This window comes from Lissotriton helveticus, chromosome 7 (genome assembly GCF_964261635.1).
Source record: "Lissotriton helveticus chromosome 7, aLisHel1.1, whole genome shotgun sequence".
NCBI classification, from domain to species: domain Eukaryota; kingdom Metazoa; phylum Chordata; class Amphibia; order Caudata; family Salamandridae; genus Lissotriton; species Lissotriton helveticus.
Genome location: NC_136068.1, coordinates 1,150,921,221 through 1,150,935,625, shown reverse-complemented (window position 1 = coordinate 1,150,935,625; position 14,405 = coordinate 1,150,921,221). Strand labels below are relative to the sequence as shown.

The window sequence follows — 14,405 nt, the reverse complement described above, 5'->3', positions numbered from 1 at the left end:
GCATCTACTGTTTGTGGTGAGTGTGTTTTTGTTTCATTTGTTACACACGGAATACGTCCTCATGTCCAATGTGAAACAAGGACGCCCTGCTCAAATATAGTGCTAAATGCCAGTTTTGCTTTTCACATAATTATTCGTAATTTGTGTATTGTCATATATGTTTTTTGATTAATAATACATTGTATATGTTTGTGTATATGACATGTTTGTTAATCTTTTTGCACAGCACAGTAGACAGGTTCTATTTGATGTTACTTCATTATTAACCCCTCCCCTGCTGGTGACGGAACCACTCCGTCATCAGCTGCGGTCGTGCTGTGCTGATGATGGAGCGGTTCCGTCACGGCCCGCTCGGCGCGCCTGCACGGCGTGAATTCCGCGCCTGCGCGGCGCGTTCTATTGAGCGGGCAGGGCCGTGACGGAACCGCTCCGTCATGAGCACAGCTCAACCGCGGCTGGTGACGGAGCGGTTCCGCCACCAGAATGCGGCCGCCGCGCGCCACCCCGCCAACTTAGCACTGCGGCGGAATAGCCACCGCAGTGAAGGGGTTAATGTAGCTCTATTTTGTTTGAGGGGAGTTTTGTTTGTTGTGGAAACATGGGTGGAGTCAATGCTCTTACCTCTGCAAAAGATATTTTGAAAACCATAAATGGCCTCGAGATCAATAGATGTGAATGTGTTTACATTTGTCAGGAGTTGTTTATGCTCAAGAAATTACCCAGAACGAGTGAACTACTGAAGCCCTAGGACACAATATTTTGGTATCCAGAATGTTTTGTTGAAGGAGAAATGAAGCATCAATATATGGAGGTTTTGGACGCCCCCAGAATATCAGAAAACGTGTGGATTGTGGATGGCCAGGTTAGGCTTGACTTGCAAAATGAGAATTATGATATATCATGTAATTCAAGTATGTAATTGTATTGCTGACCCTTAAAGCACTACTGTTTTGATATATGGTTGTTTTTGTATGCTTGAAAATGTGGTGGCTGTTCTCGAAGTTGTATTCTTCTCATATTATATGAATAACTCATCTAAAGTAGTTACTGACACACTAATTAAAATGCATTTATTAAGGCCAGGAGGTGTATGGCCCCATGAAGTGTATTCTGGACAGCCTACTTCGCAATGATGTTTATATTCAACCGAGCTGCAATATTCATGTCTGTAAGACTACAGGCTTGATTTAGACCTGTGAGATAACTGAAAACCCTCCAATTTCTGGAGGAAGTGCTAAATCCAGCAGAGAAGTAATATGTAACTTCCTCAATCATGCCACCTATCAATTAATTCAGAGAATTTCCTATGACCACTTAACTCCAATGCTGGACATTATTGACCAAATATCTGAAACCGCGAGAAAATTACACCGACTTTCATTTACAGCAAGTGACCAAACATCAACCTCCCTCTCTTATCATGATGTAGACATCAATGTCTACGCCAATCTAGACATCTCATGTGAGCAAGCCAATATGGCCTGACATGTTCCAGCTGAGGAGATTCACCAGCTATCTAGTAGATGAGTTGGCCTTTCAAATAGATCACTGAAGAGCTTAGACAAATACTATGGACATGATTACAAGTGACGCAAACAGAATTCCAATGAGGAACTCAAACGCGTCAGGTAATGCGTAGCCCGGTTTTCCCTCACCTGGTTTTCCTTGGTGCAGAACACTGGACCAAAGTTTATCTGCCAAAAATTCATTTTGATAAAAACATTTGATGCTTTGCACGGCCCTGCCTGGTGTGTTTTTTCAGTCAATGGGAAGCTTTTTCTCAGGCAAGGGTGGCATATTTGTTCCCTTCCCTTGCCACCCTTCCTATTGCTCTCCCTCCATCACTCCATCCCCCATCCCACACATAATCCCTATCACACGCTTACCACCTTGTGAGCAGGTGATAAATGTATGTCTAAAACCTCCCAGAATAATTTTGTATATGCAGTTATTCCCCGTTCTGAGAGGTGTAACTCATCATTGCACAGTAATGTCCAACTCGTAATCCTGCTGTGATAAGTTGCCCCAAACTCATAATCCTCATGGTTGACCCAGTTTCTTAATCTTTCTGTTTATGTATTTTAATAATGATGCTTACTTGCTCATTGCTCTTTGACACTGCCTGCTGTGAACACCTTGGAAGCCACTCAAGAGTATGCTAAACTAAATTGCAAGGACTGACACCTCGTGCTCTAGATTGAAAAAATGAATTACCGTAGGTGGTAGCCAATGCCCCACTTCCTCTTCAGAAACATAGATGTGCCGACACACTTCAACCTCCCTTTTGACAGCACAGCTTTCCGATCTGAAAATAAAAAACAAAACCAAAACATTCATGTTTTTACCAAAATAGAGTACCAAGATCTGAGCGTCAGGGGGAGAACAGGGATTAACCTCGTTAAAGCAAATGTCAAGGCCACATTTCTTGGGCTACGAAAATCTGAAATACTCTCCGAAAAGCAGAGCAAAATATCTCCACACTCAAAAGTGCATTAATTATCATTAAACTTGAGAGGTGTAAGTCTACAAGAGACTGTGGGGCATATTACCAACCAATAGAGATAATTTTTGTCTCTAACTTGTTTAGAGACAAAGATTATCGCCGCAAATCGGCGATTTTTATCGCAGATAAACCTTGCTATTAGCAAGGTTTATCGCAAATGCGATAAAAAACGGCCGCAATGCATGAATATCGCTGAAAAGTCAGCGATATTCATGCATTATCGAGCAAATGCTCTTAGCCATGTTATCCACCTCCCATTGGATAACATGGCTAAGAACTGCTCCTGGGCAAGTGTTAGCTTTTGGAGATATTTGCGCTTAGCGCGAATATCTCCAAAAGTTGGTAATAGGAGATAGCAATGTTAGCGACTGTTTTCAGTCGCTAACATCTTGGCACACCCACTTTGCATGTCATTAGCGATAAATATCACTGACATGCAAAGCGGGGCCCAAGATGGTCACTATCTCCTATTAGCTGTCGCTAACTGGTGTTAGCGACAGCTTGGTAATAGGGAGATAATTTTATCTCCGCTTTCTTGGCTTTTAAAGCCAAAAAAGCGGAGATAAAGCCCCTTGATAATATGCCCCTGTGTTCTTTTCAAGAATCAAGATGTCAAACAAGAATGGAGTTTCATCCACGTGGGCCAGAGGCCATAACGTAGACACTGCTTAGTGGAAAAGATGTTCTAGCAAAAACCATACTGCATATTTCTTCCTCTGTGGATTCTCAGAAGCGGAAGGCTGTGCTTGAATATTAATGGACATTAGAAATTGTGAGTGTTGGGTGCTCCATTGAAGACAATTAAGTGGCTCAGAGCTAATAATGGCTTGTATAAACCTTCCGCTCCAACATTCCAATGTGTGTCTTTCTGTTGCTCCTTTTTAATTTAGAACATTCTACTCTCAATCGGTGGAACGTTCTACCAGCCTTGTAGCCCTTCTGTCTTGTGATACTGTCTCCATCAGTATGATAATGTGTGGTTGCATCATGTGGTACAATGAAATTCCACATCGCATCAAACCGTCTACATGGATATTACATGCCAGTTTGAAGTTTCTGATCTAAGTCACAAGGCACTACCAACTTGGTGTGTGGTGTGTATATTTCCAACTGCAATGCCCTATTTGTCAGCTTCTTTACCCTAGTAGTAGTAGTCTTTATTCGGTTTTAAAACAAAAACCATAAAAGCACAGATACAAATTACAGTTTAAAAACATTGCTGAATTCCCATTCGAATACTTAAAGTCTGTAAACTGTCAATTAAATACATTATACTCAACAAGAAGAGGACATGTATTCATTTAAGAAATGTGTCAAAATACAGTCCAACATAATAAATCAATATTAAAGTGTTTGTTGTGCATAAGGCTTCCTAAAATTACATCCAGGCGCGCTTTGGAGAGCACCGCACTGTTTGGCCATTAAATTAGAATCATATACTCTAAAATAGTCTAGAACGCCACTACTCGTGCATTACAAAAAGTTAAAACTAAAATCTGGTATACAAATCATACAAGAGATCATAGGTACTTTACTACTAGCAGGTTATATGTTCTTATGCCTCAGCCACCATGCATGTAAGAGATATTTTCACAGGGCAAAGATGAGCCATTATGTGGTATCACTACGAAGAATCCTAATTGTAGCACTCATTTGTCTTGATATAATACGAAAAATAGTAATTAGCCACGTTTTCCTGATATTGATGTTGGTGGGACAGAGATTAAAAATGTTTCTTCTGTTTCAAGATTGGCCAAGCAAGATAAACAGTTTGGTGGAATATTATAACCCTTCCAATTGCTGCGAAAATCATTCAGTGGCAAAATAACATATCTAAATTGTAAGTATGAAGATTTTGCTGGGGGGAGGTTCAATATGATTCAAGAATTCCTCGCAGTGCACATTGTCTTTAAAAGAAAAAACAAGCATTTACAATGCAATGGTTTCGCCTTTGGAAAAGTTAGAGTTATTGGCATTGTAAATGACAAAATTTGTATTTGTGTTGGTTTTGAAACCAGATAAATAAATGGCATTGTCATTTACATTGCCATTAGCTTAATCTCTGCAATCACTCTGCACTCTCTAGCACTCCCTATGCACTCTTCCCTCCCTATGCACTCTCCACTCCCTATGCACTCTCCACTCCCTATGCACTCTCCACTCCCTATGCACTCTCCACTCCCTATGCACTCTGCGCTCCCTATGCACTCTGCGCTCCCTATGCACTCTGCGCTCCCTATGCACTCTCCACTCTGCGCTCCCTATGCACTCCCCACTCTGCGCTCCCTATGCACTCCCCACTCTGCGCTCCCTATGCACTCCCCACTCTGCGCTCCCTATGCACTCTCCACTCTGCACTCCCTATGCACTCTCCACTCTGCACTCTCCACTCTCCACTCCCCACTCCCTCTGCACTCTCCACTCCCTCTGCACTCTCCACTCTCCACTCCCTCTGCACTCTCCACTCTCCACTCCCTCTGCACTCTCCACTCTCCACTCCCCAAGAACTCGCGTTTCTCGCTCAGATATGGACAAAAAACAAAAGTACTCCCTTGGGCATCTCACCCACTCTGTGAGTTCACACATATCTCCTACACAGCACCAACCCCAGCAAATACAACATTTCTGCAGAACTGCAGCACAGAAGAAACCAAACTGTGATTATCCGAGGTCCTCCAGAGTATCCCCCTGTCCTTAACATCCTACCCACGCTCAGGGCAGAAACACCCCCGAGACTGTCCTCGTCCGTCTATGCCACACCCAGAGCAAACTTCACCCTGACACCAAGCGAAGAGGAGGCGCTTCCATCACCATCTCTCCCACCTTTGGAGCGCACAGATCACCTCACTCGCCAAGAGCGCTCACAAACATTACACGCTGTCCTGACACGCCAGTCAATGTAAATTAATTTCTAAGAAAAAAAACATTTACCTAGCGCAGTAATTGAAAAAAAGGCATCTAGGCGCTGGAAAGAATGACTGATATGGTGCTTCGCACGCAAGCCCAATGCACAACACGCTAGTGGAACATGCATAGAAGCACACAAATGAGCAAAACAAACTCTATCATACTTAAGAGGAAAATGTAAAGAAAGTATCATTGCGAGTGCTCACACAGCACGTGCACAGCCTCCCCGGGCGGATCTGGGCTACACAGCGCTTACAAACTGCCGAACAGAGCTAGGAGGCGCTACATAAAGAATAGATTGATAAACAGCAGGGGGTTCCTAAGCAGTGGCTCTGTGTACAAGGAATACCTTCCCTAATAACCACGAAGAAGCACATAAAAGTTGCCGCAGCTTTTATGCAGTAAAGATGTCGCAGTTCCTCACACACAGCATCTCCCTCAAATAAGCCTCCGCCCGGAGTGCTGTTGTGCAACACTTCCGGTGGGCCCTATGGCAACTGACCAGCGTGCCCATGCGTTTAGCAGGCACTGCTCCACTGCAGAGCCCTCGGGTCCCCCTTCCTCTGCCCTCAAACAGAAACAACCATTTGTATATCTTACTGCCCTTCCGAGCAGGTTTTACCCTGTCACTCGCCCTCCGTTAGAGACTTCCCCCTACACCCGTCTAAGACTGAAATGCTTCCTCCAACATATCGCTCACTCAGGAAATACAGATCTCACGTGTATACTGTCCCAGGTAGTTGCGGAGGTCCCCTATCTAAGCATTTATCCCAAATCTGTTTAACGTCAGTTGAAACCAATATGTTTACCATACATTATTGCACCAATATAAAACATGCACTATGTTTACATAATAAATATGCCATGAACTTAGTCTGCAATTGAGTCCAGTATTACTGTACCCCGTGATCAATGTTACTTCACAAACTACAACACACTTCAAATTCACATATGACTGAATGGATATAGTATAGAAAAGACAAGCAAGTGCTGCTTCCTATGACATTTCATAATGTCATACACACTCTGTTCAAATAACAGGACTAATAGCATGAATAGCACTTACCCAGAAGAGCATATTGAAGAAGAAGAGCAGGAACTTCACAGTACGACTGACGAAGGAGAAGTCTTCCCCTGGGAGGGTGGCGGCTGACCTCGGGGCCATTGTAGCTGAACAGGAATAGATGTTTTGGGATAGCAGTGGTGGTGGCTGTCAAATTAGGTGCCCATCAACTAAAACAAACTATCAACCCACTTGGAACCTTAAAACCTAAGTATGTGCATTACTACTAGTTAGATCCTTAACAAAAACACACACACAGTGCCTAGTCAAAAGCAAAGCAGATAGAGGATACAGAATGTGCTCAAGGAAAACTTTCTGAAAGTCTGCTGTGGTCAGTACTTTATTTGTAAAGGAATTAAGAGCCAAGCTCCACATTTCTGCTCATAACTCTGCGGCCAGAGCTAATGAATATTGAGGGTGGCGAATACCAAGGCTCCATAGTTTTGATTCCACCTCATGCATCTCTAATCCACCACTAGAAACTCTGCCTCGTTATCTCACGCTTTCAGGTTCTTATCATCACTGCTTTGTCCCTTTGTCATTGTCCGTATTTCTCTTTCTCCTCCCTTCCCCTTGCATGTGTTTCCTCTCTCTTGCTCTGGGTCAAAGTCTGAAAACAAACCAGAGACAGCCACACACACCCAGAGCCAGCCACACCCAGAGCCACACACACACACCCAGAGCCCCCCCACAAACACAACCAGAGCAGTCACATACACACACCCACTGGAGCAGTCACACACACACACACACACACACACTGGAGCAGACACACACACACACACACACTGGAGCAGACACACACACACACACACACACTCCGGAGCAGTCACATACACACACACACACACTCTGGAGCAGTCACATACACACACACACACACTCTGGAGCAGTCACATACACACACACACTCTGGAGCAGTCACATACACACACACACACTCTGGAGCAGTCACATACACACACACACTCTGGAGCAGTCACACACACACACACACACACACTCTGGAGCAGTCACATACACACACACACACTCTGGAGCAGTCACACACACACCCAGGAGCAGTCACACACACACACACACACACCCAGGAGCAGACACACACACACACACACACAGGAGCAGTCACACACACACACACACACACACACTCTGGAGCAGTCACATGCACGCACACACGGGAGCAGTCACATGCACGCACACACTGGAGCAGTCACACACGCACACATTCTGGAGCAGTCACATACACACACACATACACACACTGGAGCAGTCACACACACACACACACACACACACACACACTGGAGCAGTCACACACACACTCTGGAGCAGTCACATACACACACTGGAGCAGTCACATACACACACTGGAGCAGTCACACACACACACACACACACTCGGGATCAGTCACATACACACACACACTGGAGCAGTCACACACACACACACACACACACTGGAGCAGACACACACACACACACACACTGGAGCAGACACACACACACACACACTCCGGAGCAGTCACACACACACACACACACACTCTGGAGCAGTCACATACACACACACACACACTCTGGAACAGTCACATACACACACACACTCTGGAGCAGTCACATACACACACACACACTCTGGAGCAGTCACATACACACACACACTCTGGAGCAGTCACACACACACACACACACACACACACTCTGGAGCAGTCACATACACACACACACACTCTGGAGCAGTCACACACACACCCAGGAGCAGTCACACACACACACACACCCAGGAGCAGACACACACACACACACACACAGGAGCAGTCACACACACACACACACACACACTCTGGAGCAGTCACATGCACGCACACACGGGAGCAGTCACATGCACGCACACACTGGAGCAGTCACACACGCACACATTCTGGAGCAGTCACATACACACACACACTGGAGCAGTCACACACACACACACACACACACACACTGGAGCAGTCACACACACACTCTGGAGCAGTCACATACACACACTGGAGCAGTCACATACACACACTGGAGCAGTCACACACACACACACACACTCGGGATCAGTCACATACACACACACACTGGAGCAGTCACACACACACACACACACACACTGGAGCAGTCACACACACACACCATTCAGGATGGGAACTCAGCCTCAAAAAACATATACAGAAAGAGTCATTAGAAAATGAACATTGGGGAATGTGTATAAAATAACTGGTGCATTAAGAGTGAATTGCCATGACTGATAAGTGACGGTGACCGAGTGAAAAAAAAAAAGATGAGGTATAAGGGTACAGACCAAGGACCAAACAAAAATTATGGGAGTGTGAATGAGCTGTGTATAATCCATTAAAACGACTATCCCAAAAAACTCTCAGAGCGGATTTACGTGCATACTCGGATGGTGAAGTTGATAGAACCAAACAAAAGTGGTGGAAACGCGAATGAGCCGTATATAGTTAGTTGAGGCGGCCGTTTAGACAAGACACTCGAAACAGAGTGGTGTTCATGCACGGCTGGTGAAACTGCTGTGTGCTGGTAATATCTAATGGTGCCGCATGCATTCCCAAAAGCGTAACGAAACGGTAAAAGTGTACATGGTTGAAAATGGCAAATCTTACCCGAAAACGGCAAAATCGGTTGCGTGGAGACCGCAACGAGGCTCAAAATGTTTACTTAGCACACAGAAGTGTGTTAATAGAGGCGTGTTGTGATCAGGGTCATCGACAGCGGTGACGGACTTCCGTCCCGGGTGGAATGTGATAGACAAGCTGAACATGACAGCATAAGTGGTATGCAAATGGGGGTAATATGCACAATAAATACAACAAGCAACAGAGAGTGAAAGGGGAGGGGGGGCGGGAACGGGCACACGGGGAGGGGGGCGGAACGGACACAAGGACAGCGGGAGGGGGGCGGGAACGGGCACAGGACAGCGGGATGGGGGGGCGGGAACCGGCACAGAACAAAATACCTAAACTTACAAAGTGAAAACACATTTATAAACAAAATACTCCTTACCTGATCCCTGATCGCTTCGTGGGAACTCGAATCTTGAACTAACTCCAACAACAGACACATGTAAAATGAAGAAAAAATGGCGACTCGAAAAAAAAAAATAACACACACCCACCGCCGCAATGACGATCCGAAGTGGGTGGAGAGCGAAAAAATCGCGGGAACGCCCCCGAATCTGGTCCGGCCTTGACGGACAGATCCGGTTCCCAATGGCTAGCCTCCATTTATGGAGCTAGCCAATGGGAGCCGGGGTACGTTCCTGAAGTCCTTATTAGAGTCAATGGATTTCGCCTGCGCCGAAAAGCTGCGCAGAGCGCAGCCTTCGGCAGGCGAAACCCAAAAGTATCTGTTAGCTCCCCCACCGTGCTATGATTCAAACAGAGACCATGAACATGATGCCAGGATCATTTTTGAGGCAAATCAACGTGTCTTGTGTGATGCGATCTGGATGCAACCACAGTTCAACCATGTCAGGTTTGTGCACCCATGTCGTAACATATTGGAGCCAGGGTTTGTTGTCAAGAGCGATCACTTCAGAAACAAATTCTCATAGGGAGTGGGGAATTGTTAACCCAAACCCAATATGTATGCTAAGGGTCTGAATGCAGCCACATGCACTATGTTTATAAGCCAAGATCCAAACACATTCTAGGGTAATTCAAGAATCAATCTCATGAATGTGTTCTATGTATTTCCAATAGCACCTATATTGTGCAGACCCCAGATCTTGGTTCCATACAATGTAGCTACTACTGCCTTGGCCGAATACATTTCAATGACTAGGGTAACTGGTCTACAGGTGGAAGATTTAAGCTTTTTATCCAGAGCTGAGCTTACATGCTCAAGGGTTAACTGGCTCTTGGAAATCTGGAGAGCCCTTGATAATGAATTTGTCAGCCTCACCCCTAAGCAATCAAACTGCTTAACTTTCTCCAAAAAAGAATCACCCTATTTGACCTTACCCCTAAAGGACTAGTGAGGGTTAAATGCCATGAATGTGATTTTATCAACATTGACCTCTAACCCAAATTCCTCATATAATACTGAGAATTGATCCAAAAGTTTTTGCACCCCCATCTGGGTCTTAGAAAAAAGAAAAGTGTTTGCAAATAGTAGGGATGCAACTGCGTGATCAGCAATCTTAGGGGGATCACCCTTGCCATCGGCTAGGGAGTTAATCAACCCGGTAATTTATTTATTTATTTGAAGTTTTGTAAAGCGCTAGTGTATCCTAGGGATTGCCTCCCCCTTCCACCTGTATCATCAGAGCTAATGTGGGTTTCTGTATTTATAGGTTTACAGGGACAACCGTCTACCCCAGGAAGCTGAACGCATTGCTTTGGGGTGACAATCCCTCATTCCACCATGTGCTACCGACTCCAGTCTCCCCATTGGATAGTCCCTTGTTAAAGACAGTTTGTGCGTTGTTGGTGCAATTCTCTACCAACCTACCACCCCCTGAGTCAGATCTTTCCCTACAATCTTGTAGAGTGTAGTTGAATTGAATCTTGGAACCATTTAGAGGTGAAGTACGTAAGTCCAAATTTACGAGCCCATCTCCTAGATCCCCATAGAACAACTTTAGGGTAATGTAATCAGATTACTCATCAAAGTGGCAGTGTCTAATGGCTACTATATCAGATCTAAATATTGAGCAACACTGCTTGACCTTCCTTATCCAATGAGTAACTTTGGGGCATATTATCAAGAACGGCATTAAAAATTATCGCCGCTTTAGTGGCAGAAAACTGCTGCTAAAGCAGCGATAATGGGCTTTATAATATGCCCTTGAGAATTACAATAGAAGTCCAAGTTCTGGTGTGAACATGGGCTTCTATTGGATAATTTTATCGACGTTCTGGATAACATGCCCCCTTGTGTGTTAGGATTTTACTGCTTTCTTTTGTTGAACTTGGTATTTTGGGTACATTTACCACATATATTGTGTTTCTGTTTACTTGTTGGTGGTACTTGGGGCCTGCTTGGCACGCTCCCTAGCAAACTGTCTTCCCTCCTGTGGGTTCATTATTATCCTTCCTCCCAGTGCCTCTAGGGAGTGAGGGAAATGTATCAGCATTCTAGTACCCTCCTGGGGATTGCCTAAAGCAGGAGTTGATGGGGGACACGTGGAATTTCCCTTGGTAAAGTACCCCTAAGATGTGACAGTGTGTGCCTAGTAGATAGAGAAGGAGATGTATAATGCAGGCACATATTAGATCCCCACACTCGATAAGGCTGGGAAGAAACATGTGACCCAGTGCAACCTAGGATCGTTCCGGGCTGTGGCCTTTCATTTTCTTGAGGCCTAAATTCCTCGTTACCATTTTCAAATGAGGTTAACATATCGATCTTAACAGTAAGTGATCCCAAGTTTGCCCTCAGGAAGGAGACTTTTTTGTTAGTTTCCCAATAATTTTGTGAAGCTGTCTAACTTCGCTCTGATATACACAATTACAACATCCGTTGCTGTCTCTGGCAGCTCTCTTAGCTCCCACTTTCAAAGTTGCAGCAGTACATGGGGCAACATCAGCATTCTCGTTTTCACCTCTCAAGTGTGCCAAAGGAAGAAAACAGTTTGCACAAGCAATACCTGGGGCTACAACTAAGGTCAGAATAGTGCCCCCAGCTTTATTAGCTGGTATATCATTAGGTACCACTGTGTGGGGGTTCCCAGATTCACCTGCGCTGCCTTCTAAGGCTGCGGAGCACTCGTTGTTACCAACCCCAGAGACTTTTCACATTTGAGGCGCTTTCCCAGGACTGCATGGAACAGGAGTTTCTTTCCTTTAAAAAATATCTAGGGTTTTCAGGCCAGAAGTACTTGGTTTAGAACACAGCTTCCCAAACTTTTCATGTTGGTGACACACTTTCTGGAGATGTATCATTTTGGGAAACAGTAAGGCAGTGTAGCGAGCGAGCGTAGCGAGCTTGCCCGAACCACCTAAAGTGGGCAAATGGTGCATTTTAAAGCAAATTTGAGAAAGCAAGAAGTTTACTAAAGCAATTGTGAGTCTGTTCTAACAAAGACAGTGACTGGCAAAACTGGGTGTAAGGTTAGGTTTGTGCCTGAAGCAAGAATATAATCATGCACACATTGACAGATGCCCCAGTGATTTACGGCACAAAGAGGGCTGGTTCACGCATTGCCAACCCTTTCAACCATGCACAAAGTCTGCCTGCTGGCGAGCAAGCTCGAATCACCCAAGGGGGATTCGGGGGGGTTCTCCCCCTGGAGAATTTGTTTTACAAATGTGGACAAATGGTGCATTTTCAAGCAAATTTGAGAACGCAGCAAGGTTGTTAAAGCAATTGTGAATCTGTTCTAACAAAGACAGTGACTGGCAAAACTAGGTGTAAGGTTAGGTTTGTGCCTGAAGGAAGAAAATAATTATGGACACATTGACACATGCGCCCGGGATTTAGGGAACAAAAAGGGCGGGTGCACGCACTGCCAACCATTCCAACCTTGCACAAAGTCCGCCTGCTGCCTTGCTGAATATGAGTTATACAAAAATCCGTTCAGGAAGGGGAAATTGTGAGTGGTAAAACAATCATGCAACTTATCAGCTGGTCTCTGCGCATTGAACTGAGATGGGACTGCTCTCTGTTTCGAAGAGCTGTAATATACAGGCACTATAGTTACCAATGATTTGGAAGGGTGAGTCAATCTTTATTTGACGTTAGACATATCCCCTCATCATAGAAGACTTCTGATTTGTTTTCGATTGAATATGTTTCCATAGCTTTTGTTAGGATGGCACAAATCGTCTGAGTTCCCTATATGCACCTGTCAGTTGGTCTCATTCTCAGATACTTTGCATATTGTTTTTATTTGACCCACATATAAGACGCTACAACATAACTTTATTCGTCCACTTTTATTGTCAATACATTTCAGCCACGCGCGGCCAGCTTTATTGAAATTGCAATTTCTATCCACACTGAATGTATGTTTTTATCCTTCTTGGTTCTTATTTTTATCAGGTGTTTCAAATTCAAGTTTTTGAGATATATTGATTGTGGTGGTTTAATTATTTTGTCTACTTTTTGATGTCAATGAAATGTTTATTTTATTTACTGTTATGATTTGCATTGTTCGAATCGAATACAGTGATACTTGACATGAAGACAAACACACACACATACACCAATATACATTCAAACAGATGATTACTGAAAAAGAGGACATGCACATATAGAGCCACACATGCATATGCACACCCAGGCACACAACCACATGTACATATTCAGAGACACAAACATACAGTTAAATCCAATATGTTGCTTTTGTTTTTAAATAAAAGTTCTCACCCCTTGACTGATGTCGGCATGCAGATAGTTGAATATAAAACCGATTAACAGCTGACAGGTGAGTAATTGGGTCAATGGGTGAATGGATAAGTGAATGCAATTGGAATGGAAAAATGAGCTGAAGGTTTGATAGATAATAGAGTATAGCTAGATAAATGTGTGAGTGAAATCATGAATGACTGAATTGGTACAACAATGAGTGAGTGTATGTATCGCAACACTAATGTCGTGGTCACTCCCACCACTGCACTCAGTTGTTTATCAAAGCACTCACACATTCAACCATCCTTTCATCTAGTTACTCACTCAGGCATCTTCTACAATTGTCCATATGACAGGTCTTCAGCAAGAAGATAGACACCTATCCAGCTATACATCAATACCCTTAAACATAACATGTATCAGGCAGAAATCAGTTATTGCTCACCTGCCAGAATATCAGCCTCATCCATGAACTGGGTGCTGAACAGGGTCACTCGGTCGGCCTTGCGCTCTTTCAGAAGGGTCCACACATGATGTCGAGAGCAGGGATCAAGGCCAGCGGTTGGCTCATCAAGTAACAAGACCTGT

At 44.4% G+C, this 14,405-nt stretch overlaps 1 protein-coding gene across 1 annotated transcript in view; it reads right to left on the bottom strand.

Annotated features, from left to right (window-relative positions):
• The window catches only part of LOC144770056 (ABC-type organic anion transporter ABCA8-like), a 2,854,033-nt gene that overhangs the window by 1,730,105 nt on the left and 1,109,523 nt on the right, over window positions 1-14,405 (bottom strand). The window contains exons 15-16 of the mRNA XM_078654287.1: window positions 14,263-14,401; window positions 2,215-2,305 (exon numbers count right to left, since the gene is read on the bottom strand). Coding sequence (XP_078510413.1) covers window positions 2,215-2,305; window positions 14,263-14,401 — 230 coding nt within the window. The remainder of the gene's footprint in view (window positions 1-2,214; window positions 2,306-14,262; window positions 14,402-14,405) is intronic.